The 24,483-nt window shown below is 39.3% G+C and overlaps 1 protein-coding gene across 1 annotated transcript in view; it reads left to right on the top strand.

Annotated features, from left to right (window-relative positions):
• unc5a (unc-5 netrin receptor A) overlaps window positions 1-24,483 on the top strand; it is a 579,623-nt gene that overhangs the window by 545,430 nt on the left and 9,710 nt on the right. The window contains exons 13-14 of the mRNA XM_043704227.1: window positions 8,326-8,475; window positions 15,546-15,710. Of these exons, the coding sequence (XP_043560162.1) occupies window positions 8,326-8,475; window positions 15,546-15,710 (315 nt within the window). The remainder of the gene's footprint in view (window positions 1-8,325; window positions 8,476-15,545; window positions 15,711-24,483) is intronic.

Raw genomic sequence — 24,483 nt, 5'->3', positions numbered from 1 at the left:
CTGTACCTTGTCCAGCTTGGATATCTTAAATAACATTGGAAACTCATTCCTTTATTAGCAAGGTGATGTCTTCACTAAATTTTGTAATAAAGCATGTAATGAATGTGGTTGTGAAGGATAATTTGGTGGTTTCAAATGTTATGTCAGGATATCAGTCATTGACCTTGGCACTAAACTAAGTTCTTACATTTGAGCTGTGAATGTTTTATTCCAGATTTGTAATTTTCTGTTGTCTGGCAAATTTTCTGGTCTGCTAAAGGCCTGGTCCTGAAGCCTAGTCCTGATGAGAATGTACCAAATCAAGTACTGTTAACTTAATGCAACAGTTGGTAACTGCTTCTGCTGTAAACTCCATTCTACTTGTTGCTTCCACCAAAAGTTTCCATGTACAAGAGTCATGAAGGTTTGTTCCCTTTCTGTAGGATCAATTTAAAGTAATGGAATTCCCTTTAATTTTCCTGTGTGTTCCAGCTGTTATCAGAGATAGTATTGTAGGGGCATCCTTCCATGAGCTTTTTGGCTAAGTGACTATCCAACAGATTTTTAAGACCTCACAAATGTGGCTGACATAACACCTTGCTCTGGTTATCAGCAGATATCTTCTCTCATCCTTCCAAGCTAACTCTGCTGACTTCTTTCTACCACAAGGCTTTGTAAGAACCATCATAGAATTTTTCCTTTAGTTTCAAATTAGACAAAGACAAATCTTCTAGCTTTCTTCCCTCACAAGTTCGGAACTAAACTTAAGCCGCCTGCATTCCGCATGGTGAATGAAAATGTTAGTGCTTTCCCTGCTTAAGGTACAGACCTGATTAATGTTCATTTTCTTCTAGCCTTCTCAACTCGGTGAGCTATAACTTACACAAATCAAAGCAGTAACTGCTTTCTGTAAGACACACCCAGTTGCATTGAAGAAAGGAATCTTCTGATGCACACTGCCCATCTCCATGACAACATGCCAGGTCTTGCAAAGTTCTTAAAAGCAATGTATTACCAATTACTGCATCTTCAACCAAACCCTTTGATTCTGAAATCTATTAAATGAATTATATCCCGAATGAAATTTTTATGACCCTTTCTCCATGCCCGTCATGGAACTCCCTTGGTGATCGATTGCCTTTAACATGTTTTCATCAGAGATATACATGCATTTGTTTTATTAAAGTGATGGTAGATATCTTAGCCCAATTTAGCTGGTAGAAGACCACCTATTAATAATTATTTCCATTACCTCCACCTCTGACCTTTCTTAGATAAACATCTTTTAACTTTAATTAGCTAGAAGTGTGTTGAACTATACTCACTTGAGATAAAGACTGATTTCTTGTTGAGACTTTAAAAAATTCTTTCATGAAAAATGGAGATCGGTGGTATGGCCAACTTTTATTGTCTGTTTGTGATTGCCTGGAGTCATGTGTAAACTGGACCAGGTAAAGATGACTGATTTCTTCCTACTTATGTTGCCCATTGACCAATTTAAGCTGCTGCCAGTTAGCTGAAAACATGAATGGATTGAGGGGAGGACTGTTTTTTAAATTTAACAGTAGAGATGAGAAATTGGGGGGAAAATGCAATAAGAGAAAGTAACAAAACAGAAATCAAATCTGGCAAAATAGGAGAAAATATAAGAAAATAGCAAGAGGTGGCAGGAGAAAAGGGGAAAAAAATGTTTCAGAACTATAGAAGATGATACTGAGGAAAGAACATGCTTGTGTTATGTACAGGAGCCCATTGTATGGAGAAATATATAACATTAGATCATAGGGAAATTTAATTTCAAAGGAGGAGATGAAGTGTATCATAAAAGTATAGAACAAGGAACCTGCTGTCAACCATTTGCAGCAGACCTTTGTTAGAACTATCATGAAGTCAAACAGCATCCCAAATTCCACTAGGAAGTTAGTTAAATCCATGACAATAATAACTTAGTTTGTAATTATGGTGGAGAATCCAAGAGGAAGAACAAGATGCAAAGGTTTTGTTGGTTGGAAACAAAGGTGGAGAGAAGAAACACTTGACCCAGAATGACCTGCAATGGCAGTCCCTTCCTTCCTCGCCATTCCCTACATCTCCAAAGTTATCTCCTTGGTTCCATTTTGCTTCTCATCCACATATGGTTATTGTGTTTTATGTGTGAGGGATATGCAGAGATGATACAGTTCTGCCTTTATATAAATATACAACAGAAGTTTTATCTATGGTGCTTTAAAATATATGCACCCGTGTTTATAGTGCCTGGCTTCAATTCAGTTTCTCTCTATGTGACTCACCCAATATCATAAGATATAGGAGTAGAATTAGGCCATTTGGCCCATTGAGTCTGATCCACCAATCAATCATGGCTGATATGTTTCTCAATCTCATTCTCCTGCCTTCTACCTCTAAACCTTGACCCCCCTTTCGTGTCAAGACCTTTTATTTATTTCTGTCTTAAACACACTCAATGACTTGCCCATTCCCCCCCCCCCCCCGCCAACCACCACCACCCCCAACTTCACTGGCTTCTTCATTAATGAGTTCCACAGATTAACTACACTCTGGCTGAAGAAATTCCTCCTAATTTCAGTTCCAAAGGTTGTCCATTCACTCTGAGGCAGTGCATCAGGACTTAGTCACTCTTATTAGTGAAAACATGAAGTCCACTTCCACTCTATTCAGTTCCCTCGGTATTCTCTATGTTTCAATGAGATCCCCTTCATCCTTCTAAACTCCATCGAGTACAGAGCCAGAGTCCCCAATCATTCCTCAAATGACATACCCTTCATTCCCAGGATCACTCTTGTAAACTATCCCTTGACTCCCTCCAACATCAGTACATCCTTCATTTGATGCAGGGCCCAAAACGGCTCACAATGTTCGATATGCGGTCTGAACAAAGCCATATACCGCATCAGCAGTACAACCCTGCTCTTGTATTCACACCCTCTTGAAATGAATTCTAACATTGTCTTTGCCTTCCTACCTGCCATCTGAATCAGCATGTTATCTGTAAAACAATCCTAAACTAGGATTCCCAAAACCCTTTGTGCTTCATATTTCTGAAGCCTTTACCCTTTTAGAAAATAGTCTATGCCTATGCCTAATTGCACAATTTTCCCACACTGTATTATATCTGCCACTTCTTTGCCCACTCTCCTAGCCTGTCCCAATCCTTCTGCAGCCTCCTTTCTTTCACAACTCTACCTGTCCTTCCACCTATCTTTGTGTCATTTGAACATGTAGCAACAATGCCCTTTTTTCCTTCATCCACACTGTTAATATACAACGTGAATAGTTGTAGTCCAACACCAACTCCTGTGTAACTCCACAAGTCACAGGCTGCCATCCTGAAAAAGATTGATTTATTTCCATTCTCTGTCTTCTGCCAGTCAGCCAATATTCTATCTATGACAGTTCCTGGCTGTTAACACCATGAGCTCTTACTTTGCAGCTTCATATGTGGCACCGTGTCAACAGACTTCTGGAAATCCAAATCAATCACATCCACTGGCTCTCCTTTGTCTAACTTGCTCATTATCTCCTCAAAGAATTCTAAAAGATTTATCAGGCATGACCTACCCTTAATGAAGACACGCTGACTCAGTTCTGTTTTCTAATGCACTTCCAAGTACTCCACAATCTCATCCTTAATAATGGATTCTAAAAACTTACCAACCATCAAGGTCAGGCTAACCAGACTATAATTGCCTGTCCACTGCCTCCCTCCCTTATTAAACAGGGATGTTAGATTATTTATTTTCCAGTCCTCTAGGACCCTTCCTGGCTCCAGTGATTCCTGAAAGATTCCCATCAATGCCTCCAAAATCTCCTCAGCTATGTCCTTTGGAACCCTTGGTGAGTCCATCTTGTCCAGTAATTTATTCATCTTCAGATCTTCCCTGCACCCTCTTCTTAGTGATGCCCACTACACTCACTCCTGCCTCCTGACTGTCTTGAAGTTTTAGTATGCTACTGGTATCTTCCGCTGTGAACACTGATCAAAGTACCTATTCAGTTTCTCCACCAGTCCTTTTTCCCCCATTGCTCGCTAACCCCTACCATTGCTGCTCCATCCTCGTTCTGGTAGGCTCCTCTTTTCAATCATGTCAGGACAGCCCCTCTCTCATGTCTTCGTAGAAATCATTACTCCATTGAAGTACCATTAAACCTGATTCCAGCTTCTCCCTCTCAAGTCGCAAGGTGAATTCTGTCATATTAAGATCTCTGCTTCCTCGGGGTTCCATCAGCTTCAGCTCCCTGATCAAATCTTCCTCATTACACATCACCAAATCCTTTAGTGGGTTCAGCTACAAACTGCTCTTAAACAGCAAAATCTCGTAGACATTTCATGAATTCTTTTTCCTGGGATTTGCCACTCATCTGATTTTCCCAGTGCACCTGCATATTAAAGTTCCCCCATTATTATAGTAATGGTGCATTAACTGTCAAGTGACTACTCAACAGACTCCTGTATACAAACACTGAGCAATTGAATATCTATTTTCCCTTTAGGAAGCTTAACTTTAGCCATTTTAAATGACAAAACATTTATACATCAAGTCACCTCTTACAGATGGCTGTTCTACTCAGTAGGACTGGATGCTGACTCCTTTCCTTGCATTGACATCTGGTTTCAGAGTGACTACCATGCATAAACCTCGTAGGAACTAGGAAGAAATACAAATTTGAGGCAACATCTGTTCAATGTGTCAATTTTCATTAAGCACCAATATTGTCTTTGAGTTATAATGTTCCCTGAGATTGCTGATGTCTTTTTTTTGAAAAAGAAAGCTTGTTTTTTTGCATAATATATGACCTTGACATTGTTCTGACATTTGTAACTGTGTAGATGTTGATGACCAAATCTTAACATGGCTTAGTTAATGACTATGGCTGACAATATAGTTAGTATTGGTGATTGATGCAGAGTCTGAACTTTCCACTGCAGAGATAAATGAACCAATGCACGCAAATATAATTGCTGGCTAGTAGTTCTCATTTTGCAGGAAAAATATTTGCATTCAGTTTTGGGCAGCAAGGAGGATGCATAATTAATTGATTATTTGCTTCCTTTAATGTACTGTGAGAGTATAGTCCAGTCACACTTCCTGACCTATCTGTTCAGACATGCATTTCAACCCACGTGCAGAAATATATGAGGTGCTGCTGTCTTTGCTTTTTAATGTGTGTCAAACAATTTTTGCTGTGTAAGAATCCATTGCCATTCTGTGTTGTTTTCACTATCTTCTGAAGAGATCCTGTGTACTTTGTGTACATCGAAACAAGTTTGCATTACAAGTTGGCAGTGCTGAGGAACAATGCCAACTTCTTCATAAGTGGGGTAAGAAGTGCATGAATGGCTTATTTCATGACTTCAGCTGTTGTCATTCTATCCATTAAAAGTAAATGTTGGATCTTGTGAATGTGCGCTTTTATCCTTGTTCACTGTAAAATTGTGTTTTGCAAGTCAAGTAACTCCAATTAAATGACTCTGATTCTGTTTTGCTTTGATCCTTCCCTGGACAATACATCGTCAAATAGGTCCACTTGACATAAAATAAAATTGAAGAAACAATCTTCTGGAATGCAGTAGGGGCTGAATTTAGGTCATAGATATTTTGCAGTAATGGAACAGAAGCTGTAGAATATTGGTTTTATTCTGACGGTGTCAGGCGATAACTACATCGCATGTCAAATCTTGTGAATACCAGAGTAATGAAATGTTGCTGATAGTTCCAAGATTGTAAGGACATTATCTGGAATTGTTGCTGTGTTGGCCACTTTAAGGTTGTCAGCTGGTCTAATTTTACTATTTTTACATCATACAGTTTTATTGTGGATTTGATGTCTTTACCAGATTTGACTTTTTCTAACACCATTTGTTTCAAGTTCTTTCAGCTTCTGCAACTCACCAGTATGTATTGCGAATGGCTACCATCTGAAATTTAATAGAATTGGCATATATTGGCAATTTACCACATCCTGTAAAGAAAGATACCAGTGTGCTTAGTCTATGCCACTGATCCAGTTAATGTGTGCTATGCAGGGATTTCAAGTTTGAATCCAAATTATTGCTACTTCGACCATGAAACTGTCATGTGTCAGAACTGCAATTGTTCCTAAGGCAGCAATAATTTAGCTCGAAGATTGTCAGATGCGAGAGTGAGACAAATGTGCAAAAAAATGCCGATGGTGGATTATGTCACTCAGTATAAATACTTCGACACCAATGTCAATGAGAAGTGACAATGAGACTTCTGGGATCTCAACCGAGTATTCCTCAAAATGATTTGGTGTTTTTCTGTGCATGTTGGTAATACATGTTGTGCCTTACTCTCACGGGTGAGACTCCTCACATATTGAACTGATGAGTTCTCTGCAAAGTGGTTTCACTTTAAAAATGAGTTATACAATCTCCCTCCAGCTGACATGATGTTATCAACATTGAGAAATTCCACAAATTGGCCATATATTTGAGAGTATTGACCATAAATGGCACATTTTGATGAGCTTTCTAAGATTTTCTTGATTGTAACTCTTGCATTTGTGTTAGTTGGGCATTGTGTGCCAGCATTCCTGAGTCCAAGGGTATACTTGTCTGTAATCTTGTCAAACATAATATGAGAGATAGCCAAAGTTGTGTTTTTCCCCTAATTAATGAAATTGAAGACTTTTTCAATTAATTGACCACAAATTAGTTGGTTTAGTTAATACGCCTAAATTTACATGTAGATGCAAGTTTCCACACCATTGGCATATATTGTTTAATAGACTCACCAGTTCTCTGACATCTCTGGGATGTGTACCATTCAGTCATCAGATTTTCCTTGGCCCAAAGGATTTTTTGCAAGCACTCACAAATATTTCAAATGTGTTTTCTGTGAGTTACTTGCATGTTCACTGGCTTCTGCTCAGAGACAATGTACAACTACCATCTTCTAGTGGACTGCTGATACATCCGATCTCTCCATCCATGTAGAGATAAAGTAAGTATCAAACTCCAAAGTCCATCAATCTAATAGCATGGGAGAATATATTTGTCTTAGAAAGGAAAGGTTCAAAAGGTTGTACATTTAAACTATTCTCCATTATTCCCATTACCTGTTGTTGTGTTTTATACCTTGGAGATATGCAACAGGAGTTTTATGTTCTCCTGTACTGACAGAAATTGACTGTGTCCCTGTATCTCTATCTCTCTCCCTCCACCTCTCTCTCTGTCTTTGTCTCTCTTCCTTTGTTTGTCTCCCTCTGTCTCTCTATCCCTCTATTTTTTTTCTCTCGATCTCAATTTCTCTCTCTAGGTCTCTATCTCTCTCCCGCAATCTTGATCTCTTTTCCTCTCCATCCCTTTCTTTTTCTTCATCTATCTCTCTGTCTCTCTATCCCTCCCTTTCCCTCTCTCTTCATCTCTCTCTCCATCTCTCTCTCATTTTCACACCCAATGTGATCATATCCTGCCTGTCTGACCTAAGTCAAAAGCTTACCCATTAGTATCTACAGATACATCATGCTTTATCTGTTCACCTCCTCCCTCAGACCCTCCACTGTCTTGGAATTGTCAGACTGTGTTTATGACACTCAATAGTATATCACAGAAATTTCCTCAAACTAAATGATAAATAAATTTGTGCTAATTCAATACCCTGCCCTCCAAATCTAGCATGTCTTGCAAATTCTGTACTTGTTTGGTCCAAGGTGTTGGACATTCTTGGTACAATAACACCTTTTTAAATTCTCATCAATTTTCTCCATGGCTTAAATCCTTGCTACCTCTATAACTTGCTCAAGTCTGAAAAGCCTTGACTTAAGCGAACGACAAAGTGAGTCAAGACAGCTGCTGGTTATGAAGTTGGGGAAGAGCAAGGGGACTATATTTAGCTAAAGAGATTTTTGGACTAATGTATAGATGTGTTGACATTTCCTATAGAGTCATACAGTACAGAAGAGGCCTTCAGTCCACTAAGACTGCACTGAGAAAAACGAATCTAAATCTACACCAGACTCAGCTCCAACAGGTGGCTCCTAGCCTTGAATGTCTTAATATTTCAACTTTTATTTGTATCTATTAAAGCAGAATGAGCCATGCATTGCAGAATTACAATTCAAAGTGTGTGTTGGCCATTTTGGTGTTTGAGAATCTTTGCAAGTGCTTTTCAATATGTAATAGAATTTGACAATACGATGGGATCAAATTGCAAAAATATTGCAAGCAAATTGCAGTAGAGACTATAATGAGCAAAAATCAACTGGCTGCTGGTAAACTACTTGTTCAGATTGTTGTGATTTCAACTGCATGTTTTATACGTTTTACAAATTCCTATCATTAATTAATATTTTCCTTTGCAGGAAGTGATGCAACTGGAGAAACACCTTGGAGGGCAACTTTTAGATGAGCCGAAGGTTCTTCACTTTAAAGACAGCTATCATAACTTACGACTTTCTATACATGATATCCAAAAATCTCTCTGGACAAGTAAGCTGCTGGACAGCTATCAGGTAAAGCCAGATTGGAATGGTCAATTGTTACAATCCAGGTAGAGACAAATAACTTGAAAATATAGCAATTTCCACAAAACCGACAAACAGGATTTTAAAATTTGAACTGTGTCAAAACACACAAAAATAACATAACTAAAAGATTAATAAAGAGGTACATTTCACTTTACATAGTTGATACAACAAAGATATGCCCCATTTATTTATAAGCATTTGTCTTCCTTCCTGCACAAACATGGCATCAGCTACAATCTCATAGGCTTTCCAAACCCGCTTCCACTACATAGTTTGTTCAGTCCACAACCCTTTAACAATCCTGACTTCACCTCTCTACTCTTTCCATTGGATAGAACACATAGTAGCACAATTCATGATATGGAGGTGCTGGTGTTGGACTGGGGTGTACAAAGTTAAAAACCACACAACACCAGGTTATAGTCCAGGTTTAATTGGAAGCACTAGCTTTCAAAGTGCTGCTCCTTCATCACAACTACCTGATGAAGGAGTAATGCTCCGAACGCTAGTGCTTCCAATTAAACCTGTTGGACTATAACCGGGTGTTGTGTGATTTTTAACATAGCAACATAAGGATTGCTTTATTCTCAGACACAGGTTGAAATATCAAGATCAGTTTGAAGACTATCAAACAGTAGACTGATGAGTGAAGAGAGAGCCTTGCTTATTTCATTTTTACACATTTTCTTTTAGCATGTTTGAACTATGAAGCGCTGAATTCGTTTGTCATTTACTTTATGCTACTTAAATGTTTGTCTCCAGGCATTCTCCAGTCACACAGGTATTTCTTGGAACTTAATGTGATAATGTCATAATTAGTGAAACAACTAATGTGATTTCAGAACATTTCCCTAACCCACTTTGGTCTTCCAGCACATGGATTATTGTACCATAAGCATGCAACATATTTAAAATGAGTGCACTTTTGTTTTCTTTAAGCATTTAATGAGGTTCCACACAAGACACTGTTAGGATAAATAGTAGTGTGTGGAATTAGAGGCAGTCCATTGACGTGTAGGAAATTGGTTAGGGGGGAGGCTAGCTTTAAAGATAATGGACTGAGAACAAGCTGTGAATCACATAAATGGGAAACCCAGACTCAGAAGAGCTTTTGGAAATGGTGCTGCATTCAAACAGACCTTATTTTCACTGTTTTCCAAAGGCCTTATCACAAGGAGCCACACATTTTACAGAGGATGCGTAAAATCTCACTTTTGATAATCCTGACGACTATTCATGCAAAGGTGTATCTGATAAGTGTGTGGTTCAAAATCTCAAAACCCATTTATCTCATTGGGATCTAAGTTTGTATTTTAATAGTTTTAAGAGCTATTAAATGAATAGCAGTTTTTATTGTGAATAGTATTTTTTTTTATTTAATAACAGATTGATCACCTCAGAGAGGTTAACATTTTTGAGTTTCATAAAGGAGAGGTTTATTTTCTGTAGCATGCATATGAATGAAAGCATTCTTAGATTCTTAAAGTATTTCATCTCCCCATGGTTGCTGCGATTTGATCAGACTGGGTAAATGGCTGTGGAGGTATGAGGGAGCTTGGAAATGGCATGAGGACATGAGGGGTAATTGACAAGGTAAGCAATATACAAGGAGTCTTGGAGGTAACATGAAGATGAATTAGTAGAATGGAAGAGGTGAGAGGTGTGGACTAGAAGATCTAACAGTCTTTTATTCGACTGGACCAAGGTCTCATAGAATCAGCCTGCCCTGGTATTTACCTGCATATGGGGTAACCTTCAAACTTCATCCAAAGGCAGAAAGCCCCTCCATCCAGCCCCCACCCTGGAAGGAAAATTGTGTGGGGTGTTTGCTTTCATCTCCCAACCAAAAGCTTCTCTTCTCATTGATGAAAATCTGGCCCTAGACTTGCACTTCCTAAGTATGAAAGATGACAGATGATTCAGTTGAAATAATTAAAGTGAAGATGGTATTCATAGAAGGAGAAAAACTCACTACTCTGCTGGTGGAGTCCAGAGCAAGGAGACATAACTTGAAGATTAGAGTTTTTATAATTTCAAACATATACTTTATTCATTAAAAAATCCCTTTATGTGCGTATACATGGTAACAAATGCAGTTTGGTTCTGTACAGTTGCATATCAAGTCAACAAAACAAACATTGCACTTTGACTCCATCCAAAAATCCAAAGAACTCTCTGACACACACAATGCTAATATTTGCATATGCTTGATACACTGGGAGGGTTCGATGACTGAACAGATCCCCATTTACCTTCAGAGGAAGACCTCAGATAATGGTCATTTCCCATTGCATCTTGGTGGGAGGTCCCTCAAGCTTCAGTGCACCCCTCAAGCTTCAGCGAATGTGCCAGTCTGTAGCACTCAGTTAGGGTCAACTCCTTGTTCTGGAAAATCAATGAGGTTTGGGCAGACAAAAGAGCATCTTACACCAAGTTGATGGTTATCCAGGCACAATTATGTTTGTCTCGGTGTGCATCCCAGGGAACAGACAGATCACCAAACCCTGCATCACAGAGCTACTGGGACGAAACTCAACAGAAACCACTCTATCTTTCTCTAGACTTCCTGAGGGAGATGTGTGACAGTCTCAAACTCCCACCCCTCCCCCCGCAGCTGCTTTGAGGGCAGCATGTGGTAGCACAGAGTGACTGGACGTACATAAAGGATCTCACTGGTAGTGTCCTTCTTTCCATTGGTTAAGCAATGTCTTGGTGCTTGTTAGAAAGTTCTGGATTAGAGTTGGGCTATCCAGAGGTGATATGAGGAAACATTTTTTTTCACTGTGAAGTTAGTGAAAATCAGATCTCTTTTCCACTAACCATTGTTGAAGCAATGTTGTTAAACCTTTTGTAACAGGGTTGATTCTTTTTAATAGGTGAGAATATTATGGAGTAAGCAATCGTGACAGTAGACGGAGTTAAAATACAGGTCATTCACTATCTAATAGAATGACAGCCTGGATCTGTGTCCTCTTTCTTCCATTCTCATAAAAATAATAATGAGTAATTTAAATTTTAATTCACGGGCTGATCTCCCATGGCACTTGCAAGTGATGAAGCTAAGGTAAATGCACTATTCAAATCAAGTAGTGCTAATGGCCAAAGAGGTAATTATCCCAAGGTGATGGCATGGGGACAAAGTCAGTTGCAATAGGAGAAAAGGAAGAGACAAAAGTAGAGGTTGAGTGTGAACTTGGAAGTGTAGGAAGGATGACAAAGTTGAATGTGTAGATTTGGGGTTTGGCGAGTAGACGAATGACCTATTGTGCTAAGAATGGATTGTGATGTTGTTGGGAAATATGAAGTCTGGTGAGAAGAAGGGGAGGAGAAGTAGAAGATATATAGTGTAGGATAAAGTTAAAAATCACTCAACACCAGGCTATACCCCAACAGGTTTATTGTGAAGAACTAGCTTTTGGGGTGCCACTCCAACTTTAGGTAGTTATGGAGTAGGACCATAAGACATAGAATTTATAGCATTCTGTATATATTCTATAAATTCAGTGTCTTATGGTCTTACTCCACAACCAGCTGATGAAGGAGCAGCACTCTGAAAGCTACTTCTTCCAAATAAACCTGTTGGACTATAACCTAGTGTTGTGTGATTTTTAACTTTGTCCACCCCAGTCCAACACCAGCTCCTCCGCAGCATGATATAGGATAGACAGGAAAAGGAGAAAGGAAAAGGATTGGGGTCTTGGTTCAGAAGAACAAGAAAGTGTGGAAAGAGAGGGGTGATCACATGGACATTTAAGGACTCAATGGACACAGTGTAGGTGGACCATCCAATCTGGTCCCCAGCCCCACTATTAAAATTTCAGTTGGGGATATCACCTACTTTAGTCATGAGCCATTCTGGCGGGAAGTGTTAAAATGAGCCAAATATGTCAAGGAAGGTGAAGATTGGCTGCAGATAGGGGAGAAACATAAACCAGGTGAATTATTATATCCAACAAAGGCTAGATTACGAATCAGAATCAACAGGAACCAAGTAACCCCAACCCATCTCAACTGATCTCGAATGTCCTGTGACCCAACTTGCCATGCTGTTCACCTCTCACCCTGCTCTCTAACTTTAGGGAGGGTGGAGTTCAGGATCAGTATGTTGCCACATGATATTGACTGAGTCACATTGTACTTAATGGATTACAAAACATCAACCTCACAGTAACACATAGAAGCAAAGGAGCCTGACATTGGTGGTGGCCAAGTTGTTGGAGGGAATCCTGAAGGATAGGATGTATATGTATTTGGAAAGGTAAGGACTGATTAGGGATAGTCAACATGGCTTTGTGCGTGGGAAATCATGTCTCACAAACATGATTCAGTTTTTTGAAGGAGTAACAAAGAGGATTGATGAGGGCAGAGCAATAGATTGATCTATATGGGCTTCAGTAAGGCATTTGACAAGGTTACCCATGGGAGACTGGTTAGCAAGGTTAGATCTCATGGAATACAGGGAGAACTAGCTGTTTGGATATAGAACTGGCTTAAAGTAGAAGACAGAGGGTGGTGGTGAAGGGTTGTTTTTCAGACTTGAGGCCTGTGACCAGTGGAGTGCCGCAAGGGTCGGTGCTAGTTCCTCTACTATTCGTCATTTATATAAATGATTTGGATGTGAACACAAGAGGTACAGTTAGTAAGTTTGCAGATGACACCAACATTGGAGTTGTAGTGGACAGTGAAGAAGGTTACCTCAGATTGCAATGGGATCTTGATCAGATTGGCCATTGGGCTGAGCAGTGGCAGATGGAGTTTAATTTAGATAAATGTGAGATGCTGCATTTTCGGAAATCAAATCTTAGCAGAACTTAATGGTAAGGTCCTAGGGAGTGTTGTTGAACAAAGAGACCTTGGAGTGCAGGTTCATAGCTCCTTGAAAGTGGAGTCGCAGGTAGATGGGATAGTGAAGAAGGCATTTGGTATGCTTTCCTTTATTGGTCAGAATATTGAGTACAGGAGTTAGGAGGTCATGTTGCGGCTGTACAGGACATTGGTTAGGCCGCTTTCAGAATACAGCGTGCAGTCTGGACTCCTTCCTATCGGAACAACTTGCTTAAAAAAAATACATACCTGGTGACTGATTAGTGAAGTTACTTAAAATTTTCAGAAAGTATACTGAAGGAAATGATGGGAATGCAGAATTTATCATACAAATATTCAAGGTGAGTCCCTGTGCTGTACATTAGTATTATTATGCATTCAAGAAAACTGTGTGTCCTGAGAAGCCCTACTCGTGCAAGGAATGAAGATTTGCCTACCGATTAAATTAGATTGAAGGCAAGCCTTGGAGCTTATTTCAATATATATTATTTACCACAGTGTAGTGAGTTTTCAACCAACTCGTGGAGCAATATGTAAATGCAGATAATGTAATTAAGATTGGAACAAAAACAGCATTGTTTGATAAAATCAATGTGAATTGCACCTCCTGTTGATTTAGTACAGAATTAACTTAAATCAGACCACATCTGTGTCATTTCAATTTTTAAAAATGTATTCATTGTCAGGGTGTAGCAAAACATTTATCACTCATAGACTGAAGGAGTGGCTCAATAAGGCACTTCACCACCACCTTCTCCAAGGCAACTCAAGGCAAGAAATGTTGGCAAGTGAATAAAACAAAATTGTATGGTGTAGGTAAGTCGACCAGGCCTTGACATGCATGTGGTTGGAAGGCAAATTCTCATGAGCCACCAAAACACCCGAGAAAATTCAACTGCGGGGCAACCAATCACAGAAAAGATGTCCCCATGAATAGAACATACAGGATTGGTGAGATGCTCTTCCTTTAATTACAAACTATTTTGTTCCCATGCCTGCTGCTGATAGCTTCATAAGTTAGCGAGCCACCAGAAGAAGTGGAAGAGATCCAGCCCGTGACTGCAAGAGCCACAGGCAGTGAGGTGTATAGGTGCTGGCACAACGAGAGTCGCTGTTGAAACTGTGGGTTGTGCATTGTGTTGGCTCCTGGGTACAGTTGACTGCTGGATCTAGAGGGGAGATGACAAGTTGATAGAAATGAGCTTCCTGCACAAGTGTAGCATCATTTGTGTGACAGTTTTGGGTGTGATTGAAACTTGGATTTTTATGCCATTTTACTGGAACACACTGAAGCACAACGTATAATTTGTTAAAAGCATTCTTTGATAGCAACTTCCCTGCATCTATATATTGCATGATGATAAATAGCTTTTTAATGAACTGATTTCTAAGACTACGTGGAGAAATTATTTTCTTGTAATAAAATGCAAAATTACTGTAATTTAACAGCAATTACATCGAAGATTTGACTTTTGATTAAAACAATCTTAATCAAATGAATTGAGCCTTTTGTCAGTCAGACGTCTAAGTGACAACATAAAAAGAAAGAAGTGAGTGTTAAAGAAATAATCTTTCTGCATTTATGATGTCTGAATCGAGTTATTATTTCCTTACGATCAATTACCCTCATCTATTATATGTAATTTTATTCAAATCACGTAAAATGACATTGTTGCCAGCCATTTAAATCTTGTCTATTAAACAACGTCTTTAAAATTTTACTATTTTTAAAACACATGAGAAATATATGTAGAATTTCTCAATTCCATAAGAATACCTTGAAGAATAAGCAAAATAACTTTAGCTTAAAATAATAGAATAAATAAGTAGGTTCTAGTTAAAATGCTTGTTATTTATAGGTTGAAAATATTGCTTTTCAGAGTATTCTGTGGTAGAACCTCCTCCATGCAGAAATGCTTTGGGAACACTGAAGCAATCTTCCTTCGAGTGGGTGCATTGTTTGTATTCAGAGGGTAGTGGAACAAGATTTGGCAGAAGCTGTAAGATGTGTTTTTGATAAATATTTTAAGGGGAAAACAAGTCGCAGAGATATGAGGCAGTAACAGAATATTAGTTTAGCTCTTTGAAAAAAAAACAATTGGCCTTCTTCCATCCTATATTATTTCATGATTTGATAAGTGAACTCAGATTGACTTTAGATCATTACATAATTATCATTTGTTTGTTACTCATGCTAACCGAATAATACCTGCTTTATTTCATTTTTTTAGGAAATTCCATTTTATCACATTTGGAATGGCTGTCAAAGAAACCTGCATTGTACCTTCACTCTGGAGCGGTATAGTCTGTCCACAACCGAACTCATTGGTAAAATTTGGGTTTGGCAAGTTGAAGGAGAAGGGCAAAGTTTTCACATTCATTTCAACTTTCTGAAGGTGAGAAATTACAAAATAATTTCTAATGTATTTCATTGCACGAAGCAGATCTATGTAGCTTAGTGCAATTTATCGAATTGAACAATATTTCTGTACTTATAAAACATAGAATCAGAGAATCCCTACAGGCTGGAAGCAGGCCATTTGGCCCAGCGAGGCCACACTGACCCTCTGAGAAAGGTCTGGATTTTAATCCTTGCCTTCGGTTATAATTGTATATTTTTCTATATTTCAATTAATTTCCATGGCTTTTGGCTAGTGCTAATACTTTAATGGATTGAAATGGAATAAACTGGAGCAAGTCACAGAAATAGCTTTACATGTAACAGAATAGTGATGGTCAGATGACCACAAAAAATGCTTATAATGCTATTTTCCACCATTCCTGTGAGTTGGAAAATGGATGCAGTGTTAACAGAAAATTATTTAAATGTCAAGACTTTTTCTTTTATCATTAATATATTTGATATCCCGTTTTTGGATGATACATTGTGATAAAATATGCTTGGCCTAGCATCAGTAAATTTACTTCTGTTTATTGACTAATTGAATACTATAAAACCGCTCGATTAGATGGAAAGGAACTCCATCCCTTCCTCCTTGACTTAGTAAATCCCAGAGTTACACAGACCCATGCCTTGTCATTTGTAGCAATTCAGATCATCATTGTAACACTGTTAGTTACCTACAAGATTAGTGAATGGAGTAGCACCAAAATTTGTTAATACTTACACAAGAATACTCTGAATTCCTGAACCTCCATGTAACATTCATTATTGAGCCAAAACATTGGTGCAAGGTCTCAGTAATTCCTGAGGGCTGCCAATCACCTTAAAGGTTCAAACCGATGACATCGTCACATGCACTCATATGCCATATTGATGAGGGCATTATTAAGATATAGTGAATGTTTGCCGGAGGTACACAGAGCAAATTATTGTGTCAGTGTAACTCTGAAATGACAACAACAGTGCCATTTCAGAATGAACACTCTAGCTAATGGTATCTTTTAATCAGGCATTTCTGCACTGTAACTACATTACCTCCACCACACGCAACATTTAAAAGAATAAAGTTAAAAATCACAGGTTATAGTCCAACAGGTTATTTGCAAGTACAAACTTTCAGAGCGCTGCACCTTCATCGAGTAGATAGTTAAATTTAAAAGTATATTAACTCTTTCAGGTTAGTTGTGGATTGATTTCTGCTGGCTTCTGCTACAATTATACAAGTCTTTGGTGTTTTCTAGAGTTATATAAAGTTACTAAACTTTACAAGGAATTCTGCCACAGGTGTTGAAGGTGCAAACAGAAACAAAAGGGGCAGCTGCACAAACCTGTTGCTCTCAGACATGGGATGCCAAGTATTAATCTGAGAATACAGTATGATGCAGGACGATAAGAAGAGGGCACACAGAAGAGGAGGATGGAACAGACTCTCAGCAGGGGACCAAATTTCAGAAACTCTTCCCTTGCCAAGTTTGCAGCAAGGAAGGGTTTGTGAGCTGTCCTGGCTCTTTCTGTGCTTGAAGTGGAGATGTTTTCAACATCTTACAATCAAATAAAGCATTAGGAAGATCACTGAGACTATCTGTTCAAAGAAAGCTTGAATCTAATTCATTCTGTCCTGCTAGAGAGCAGAAGGCCAAGTGAGCAAGCTACTTCATGAGAATGGTAGTCTTCCCGATGGTTCCAAGTGCAATTAACTGCCCCCACATCGCTTTGCAGGTGAGCGTTCAACTTTGAAATGCATCAAAACTAAATGGGATTGCACTCTCTAAACAGCTAGCTGGTGTGTGACCATAGCCAATGAGTAAAGCTGGTCAAAGCCTGTATCTTGGTAGCGGTATTGCTGGCTTCATTCTTGCAGTCACTTGTGCCAGCTGCATTTTTGTCAACATGGCAAACCAAAAGATGATAAATAATTGGATTATAAGTATACTGATTCTATTGTGTGACCCATGCACGTTTGAAGAGCACTAATGCAATGAAAGCTATACTATCACAATATTGGATGGAACGTAGGCTTGCCAATGTTAATTTTCTTTTAGGTTGTATTGTAGTTGGGTACAGAAATGTACTAAAAAGCTCGCCACACTTTCCTTCCTGAAAAGGATACTTTTCTGAGTGAACCCTAATGTAAAGTCATTGTCAGATTCCTCAACTTTCCTTGACTTTCAGCATGTCTTCTGGCCGTTCTACCAATATACCTGGCACGTCATTGTGTTTCTCCAGTCTACTTCATCAAATTGCTCATCCCAGTATGGTGCAGCAGAATTTGTTTTGCAATACCTCCCTCTGGAACCATTTTCTGCAATCTGTCTGAGGGCCACTTGTGTCTGGTGTCTAATCACATGAAGTTCCTGCCTCTATGCTATCCTTGAAATAACGTGCAATGTCAGTATGAGTTGCTGACACTGAATAGTAACAGAGCGACAGTGCTTCTGCACCATCAATGTCTTGATGCTCTCTCATCACAGCTATCTGGGTCCTACTCCTTTCTGAGTGCATATTTGAACAGTCTCCTGTTCCCTAAAGATTAACTTGCTTCAGAAAGGCCTTCAGTGCAAGAACCTTGAAGTTCATCGCTCCCATGTTGTGTCATGCCAGTGTGACTTGTACAAACGCAGTTGTCACCTCTTTAATTCATGTGGAAGGTTTTAGCCTGTGCTAATGTCTGATGATTTTAGGCGTCCTGCTGAGTTATAGAGTCACTCAGCAGTGCAGTAAGTGCTGAATTCACACAAGAAGCATGAAGTTTTATACTGTCTGCATCATGGGAGCTGGGTAATCATACTTAGCGAGCCCTGAGCCCATTTCAGAGGCTGTGCAACTTAACCAGTTGTGACTTTTAAATAATGTTCCTACACAGTTTCTCCTTTTTTATTCTGGTTCCCAAATGTTTGAAATTTAGGTTTCACAGTTATCTCCATCTGCAACTTACTATGCAATATAAAATAAAATAGAAATGAAATCACAGCAGCAAACCTCTTTTAATTTGTCAAAAACTGATCTTTTCATTAAATTTTTAGATCATATATCTTGAATTATGCTTGATTCTTGAATCATCTAAATTACAAAAATGGCATTTGATTGAATTGAATTGAATTTATTGTCACGTGTACCAAGGCACAGTGAAAAGCTTTGTCTTACGAGCAATACAGGCAGATCACAGGATTAAGTAACATAGATAGTAAATAATAGGTAAACAGTGGCAAAAACAAATACACAGGTATAGGCGAACGCTAAGAGTTTGTGAGTCCATTCAGTATTCAAACAGTAGGGTAGAAACTGTCTTGAAACCAGCTGGTACATGTTCAGGCTTCTGTACTTTCTCCCCGATGGCAGAGGTTGTAGAAAAGCATTGGCAGGGTGTGATGGATCTTTGAGAAGGCTGGCAGCCTTTCCTTGAGAGTGGGCCTGGTAGATGGAATCTGTAGATGGGAGGTTGGCCTTTGTGATTGTCTGGACTGAGTTCACTACTCTCTGTAACTGTCTCCAATTTGAATGGTGCAGTTACCATACCAGGTAGTGATACATCCAGGCAGAATGCTCTCGATGGCATACCTATAAAAGTTGGCAAGAGTATTCGCTATCATGCCAAATTGTCTCAGCTGCCTGAGGAAGAAGAGACATTTTTGGGCCTTTGTAACCAGTGCATCCACATGAAGAGTCCAAGAAAGCTTGTTGTTGATGACCACTCTCAGGAGTTTGACACTCTCCACGTGTTCCACCTCTGTGCTGTTAATGTGTAGGGAGGCATGAGTAACAACCACTGAAAGTCAATAATGAGTTCCTTGGTTTTGCTGGCATCAAGAGCTAGGTTGTTCTCAGTGCATCATTCTTCCAGATCTTCCACCTCCTGTCTATAGTTTGTTTCACCTCTGAGATTCGACCAATTATGGTGGTGTCATCAGCGAACTTATAAATGGCATTAGTCTGGTATTTGGTGATGCAGTCATGGGTATACAATGAGTACAGTAGGAGGCTGAGTACACACCCCTGGGGGGCTCCAGTGTTGAGTGTTAGTGAGGATGAAATATTGTCCCCAATCTTCACTGACCATGGCCTGTGGGTCAGGAAACTGAGGATCCAGTTGCAGAGACTGGGGCTTAGTTCGAGATCACTAAGTTTAGCAATCTGTCTTGAGGGCATAATAGTATTGAAGGCTGAACTGTAGTCACTGAGTAGGATTCTTATGTAGCTGTTCTTGGTGTCAAGATGTTTTAGAGAGGAGTGAAGGGCAAGTTACATGGCACCTGACGTGGATCTGTTTGTCTGATAGGCAAATTGGAGTGGGTCAAGAGTAGTGGGGAGGCTGGAGTTGATTAATGCCATGCCCAGCCTTTCAAAGCACTTCATGACCATCAAATTTACAACCACTGGGCGGTAGTCATTAAGACATGCTGCGTGAGCCTCCTTTAGCACAGGGCCCTCTTGAAACAGACAGAGTGCACGGCCTGGTACTCCGTCTGGTCCCATCGCTTTCTTTGGATTCACACAACGGAAAACTGATCTGACCTCTGATGCAGTGACTGTTGTGATAGATTTGTCAGGACTTGTTGGAATAGGTCTTACCTCTCCACCGTAATTCTGCTCCAAGTGAGCATAGAAGGGTTTGATACGATCTGGGAGGGATGTGTCATCGTCTGCTATCTTGCACTGTGAGTCATGACCTACCTTTCACAAAAACGGGGTTGACTATCTCTAATCAACTTATTCCTCTCTAGATGATTATAAATCCAATCTCTTAAAACCTTTTCCAACACTATAACCTTTTCCAACCTAAGTAAGACTCACTGGTCTATATTTATGAGGGTTGACTCTATTCCCCTTTTTGAACATTTGAACATCCAGTCTTCTGGCACTATTCTTGAAGACAATGGCAACATATAAAGATGAAAGTCAAAGGCTCTGCAACCTCCTCTCTGGCTTCCCAGAGAATCCTAGGATAAATCCCATCCAGACCAGGGGACTTAACTATTTTTACACTTGCCAGAATTGCTAACACCTCCTCCTTGTGAACCTCAATCATAACTAGTCTAGTAGTGTGTATCTCAGTATTCTCCTCGGCAACATTGTCTTTTTCCAATGGGAATACTAGTGAAAAATATTCATTTAGCACTTTCCCTATCTCCTCGGACTCCACTTTCCACTGCTATCCTTGATTGGCCCTAATCTTTCTCTCATCATTTGTTTAAACCTGATATATCTATAGAAAGTTTTAGGGATTTCCTTAATCCTATCTGATAACGACTTCTCATGTCCCCTCCTGGCTCTTCTTAGCTCTCTCTTTAGGTCTTTCCTGGCTAATTTGTAACTTTCAAGCACCCTAACTGAGCTTTCCACGTCTCATCCTAACATGAGCCCTCTTCTTCCTCTTGACAAGAGATTCAACTTCTTTGGTAAACCAAGGCTCCCTTGCTTGACCACTTCCTCCCTGCCTGACAGGTAATACTTATAAAGGGCACACAGTAGCTGTTCCTTGAATAAACTCCACATTTCAATTGTGCTCAAAGAAGAAACTCAGTGAGGGGAGGATGACGCAACCAGGGCTGGGAAGGGAAAACAGGGACAGCATAAAAGCAAAAGAAAAAGTACACCATGTGGTGAAGATTAGTGAAAGTCAGAAGATGGGAAACCCTTTAAAAGCTATCAGAGGGCAATTTGAATAAAGTAGTAAGGGAGCAGGAAGTTAACTTTGGGGATAGGCTAGCTGATAATATCAAAGAAGATAGCAAGAGTTAGGTAAGAGAGAGGCAAGAGTGGACATTGTATCATTGGAAAATGAAGCTGTAGAAGTAGTAATGGGGAATAAAGAAGTGGCAGAGAAACTGAATAAATATTTTGCATAAGTCTTCACTGTGTAAGATATCAGAAACATGCCAGAACTTCAAGAGAGGAGAAAGTGAGGACTGCAGATGCTGGAGATCAGAGCTGAAAATGTGTTGCTGCAAAAGCGCAGCAGGTCAGGCAGCATCCAAGGAGCAGGAGAATCGACGTTTCGGGCATGAGCCCTTCTTCAGGAAGAAGGGCTTATGCCCGAAACATCGATTCTCCTGTTCCTTGGATGCTGCCTGACCTGCTGCACTTTTCCAGCAACACATTTTCAGAACTTCAAGAGAGTCAAGGATGCAGAGGTGAGTGTAGTGGCCATCGCTAAGCAGAAGGTGCTGGGAAAGCTGAAAGTTCTGAAGTTGGATAAGACTTGTCGTGGGAGGTTACAGGGTGTTCCATTGATTTTTTCAACCCATCCAGCCTTTGTGCATAACGGTGGAGTATATAGACTAATTGATTTTCTTAAACACATGCAAGAGTGATTTATTAAACATTTCAGCCAGGTAATTAGGTCTTGAGTATAAAAAGTATTCCTTTAGCACAATGATAAAGACAGTGAATCAGCTGCAGTTTTTTATGTTCTTGTAATTAAACAATAGATGATCTCTCTGAGGTCACAGATTGCTTCCAGACAATTTAGACCTTAAGACCAAAAGATATAGGAACAGAATTAGGCCATTCAGCCCACTGTGTCTGCTCCTTCATTTTATCATGGCTGATATGTTGCTCAGTCCCATTCTTCTGCCTTCTCCCCATAACCCTTGATCTTTTTACTGATGAAGAACGTATCTATCTCTATCCTAAAAACACTCAATGACTTGGCCTCCTCAGTCTTCTGAAGCATTGAGTTCCACAGGTTCACCACACTCAGGCTGAAGAAATTCTTCCTCGTTTTCGCTCTCAAGGACATCCATCATTCTGAGGCTGCGCCTTCAGGTTCTAGTCTCTTCTCCTGGTGGAATCATCTTATCCACATCCACTCACTGTCAGTATCTTGTAAGTTTCAATGAGATTAGCCCCCTCATGCTTCTAAACTCCATCAAGTAAAAAACCGGAGTTCTCAACCGCTCCTCATATGACAAACCCTTCAGCCCGGGGATCATTCCTGTATACCTCCTCTGGTCCCGCTTCATCGACAGCACAAACTTCCATAGATACTGGGCTCAAAACTGTGCACAATATTCCAAATGTGGTCTGCCCAGAGCCCTATAACTGCCTCAGAATCTCTGCTCTAATATTCTAGCCCTTTTGAAATGAATGCGGACATTGCATTTGCCTTCTGAACTGTGAAAGAATGATCTAAGATTCATGCTAACAAGAGTATTTATTTTAAAGAGTTTTTAATGTCCTTCATAGCTCTGAGCAAAGCTGTGTTTCCTGTTTCTATCCTGTTTAATATGAAGCCTTTCCTACTGACATTAAAAAACAATGTCTGAGGAGAGAAAACATCTGAAAATTGATTGATTTATTACTGCAATGGTACGTGTTCTTTACACCTAAAGTTGACATAATATAATGCCAGATATCAAATTTTGTGAAACAGTAGTTGTGAGTGAGTTTGGCTAGTTACCAGTTAAATGTCTGGATCGATAAACGCACAATGTGGTAAAATGGAATTTTGTTCCGAGCAACTGCCGGGTGATTCACAGAGCAACACTGAGTGTTCAAAACAGGCAGAGATCAAGACTGCCACATAAAATATACTGGAAGTTCACAATATAATTCTTTTTCTAATTGATGTAGAAGAAATAATATGGTCTTTGGAATGAAGGAACGATTTAAGTTATTTTGTGGTGTGTGTTTGGCTTCAGTAGGTTATTGTAACTAATGAGGCCATATTTACGTTATCATTTATTATTTAAGAACTAAAAGTGGATGACATGGTATTTGAAGATTCAACAAATGTTTATTATTTCATTAATAGATACAATAGTACATTCACAGGTACATCCATTTCTCAGCTGATTTTAAATTACTCGGTTACCAAGCGTAGCATATTTCCATGTTTGTCATACTTCAAGTCTCTGAGTTCAGAAGGAGTCTGACACCTTAGGTTACATGCAATAATAAAATGATAAGCAAATCTTTTAAAGGCATATTGACATGTAGTGTGAGGCATAACAGCATTTTGTTGTCAGCTGCTATCATAGAAGACATTGGGAAATTATGTGAATAGAAACGTATTCATACATTACCAAAGCAAACCTCTTAAGTAACAATAACATGAAGGAAATTGTAATGTGTGGATGCACTCCAACATCTGACATACTTGGAGAGGGCAACTGACTACTAATGAATCCCAGTACAGAATCTTGGAATGTCTGCATGCACATTGGCAAGACCATGTTGTACTATGAAAGACTAAAGTGAACTTGACCTGCTCCCTTCCACTCACCCAAACAAATTGCTGCATTTATGCTTTTATATTGCTGGCGTAAAGGTTTCATGACATACTGAACCAGAGTTTCCACTTAGTCATCATTGGTGATTCAGGTTTAAATTATGTCCAAAGTCACACCAGTTCAGAATATTTTCTTTCTTTGATTTCTGCTGAAACTTATTTGTATACTGCTGAATGTAAAACCAGTGCATTTCAGCAGGAATTTAGAAGTTCTATTCAAAATGTTGTTTTTAAAACTTTTCTAATATACCTATTAGTGATCTGGAACACACAAAAAATTGTTTGTTTTGAGTTTCTAGCAAGCTCTTCATATGGGAACAATTAGTGGAAACCACTGACTTGGTCAGTATTGTGGACAAGGCCTGCTTCGAGTTTTAAGCTGACTAAAAACATTACAGAAACATAAATTACAACAAATGGAATTTGCACATAAAATTCAGTAATTACTTGTACTGATTTCCCAACTGACATGTATTACACTAAATAAATTACTGCAACCTAGAAAAAAACACTTAATAACCTTATTAGGCACTTA

This window comes from Chiloscyllium plagiosum, chromosome 14, assembly GCF_004010195.1.
Source record: "Chiloscyllium plagiosum isolate BGI_BamShark_2017 chromosome 14, ASM401019v2, whole genome shotgun sequence".
Lineage (NCBI taxonomy): Eukaryota > Metazoa > Chordata > Chondrichthyes > Orectolobiformes > Hemiscylliidae > Chiloscyllium > Chiloscyllium plagiosum.
Note: the sequence above shows the minus strand (reverse complement) of the source record. Positions and strands in the feature narration are given on the sequence as shown.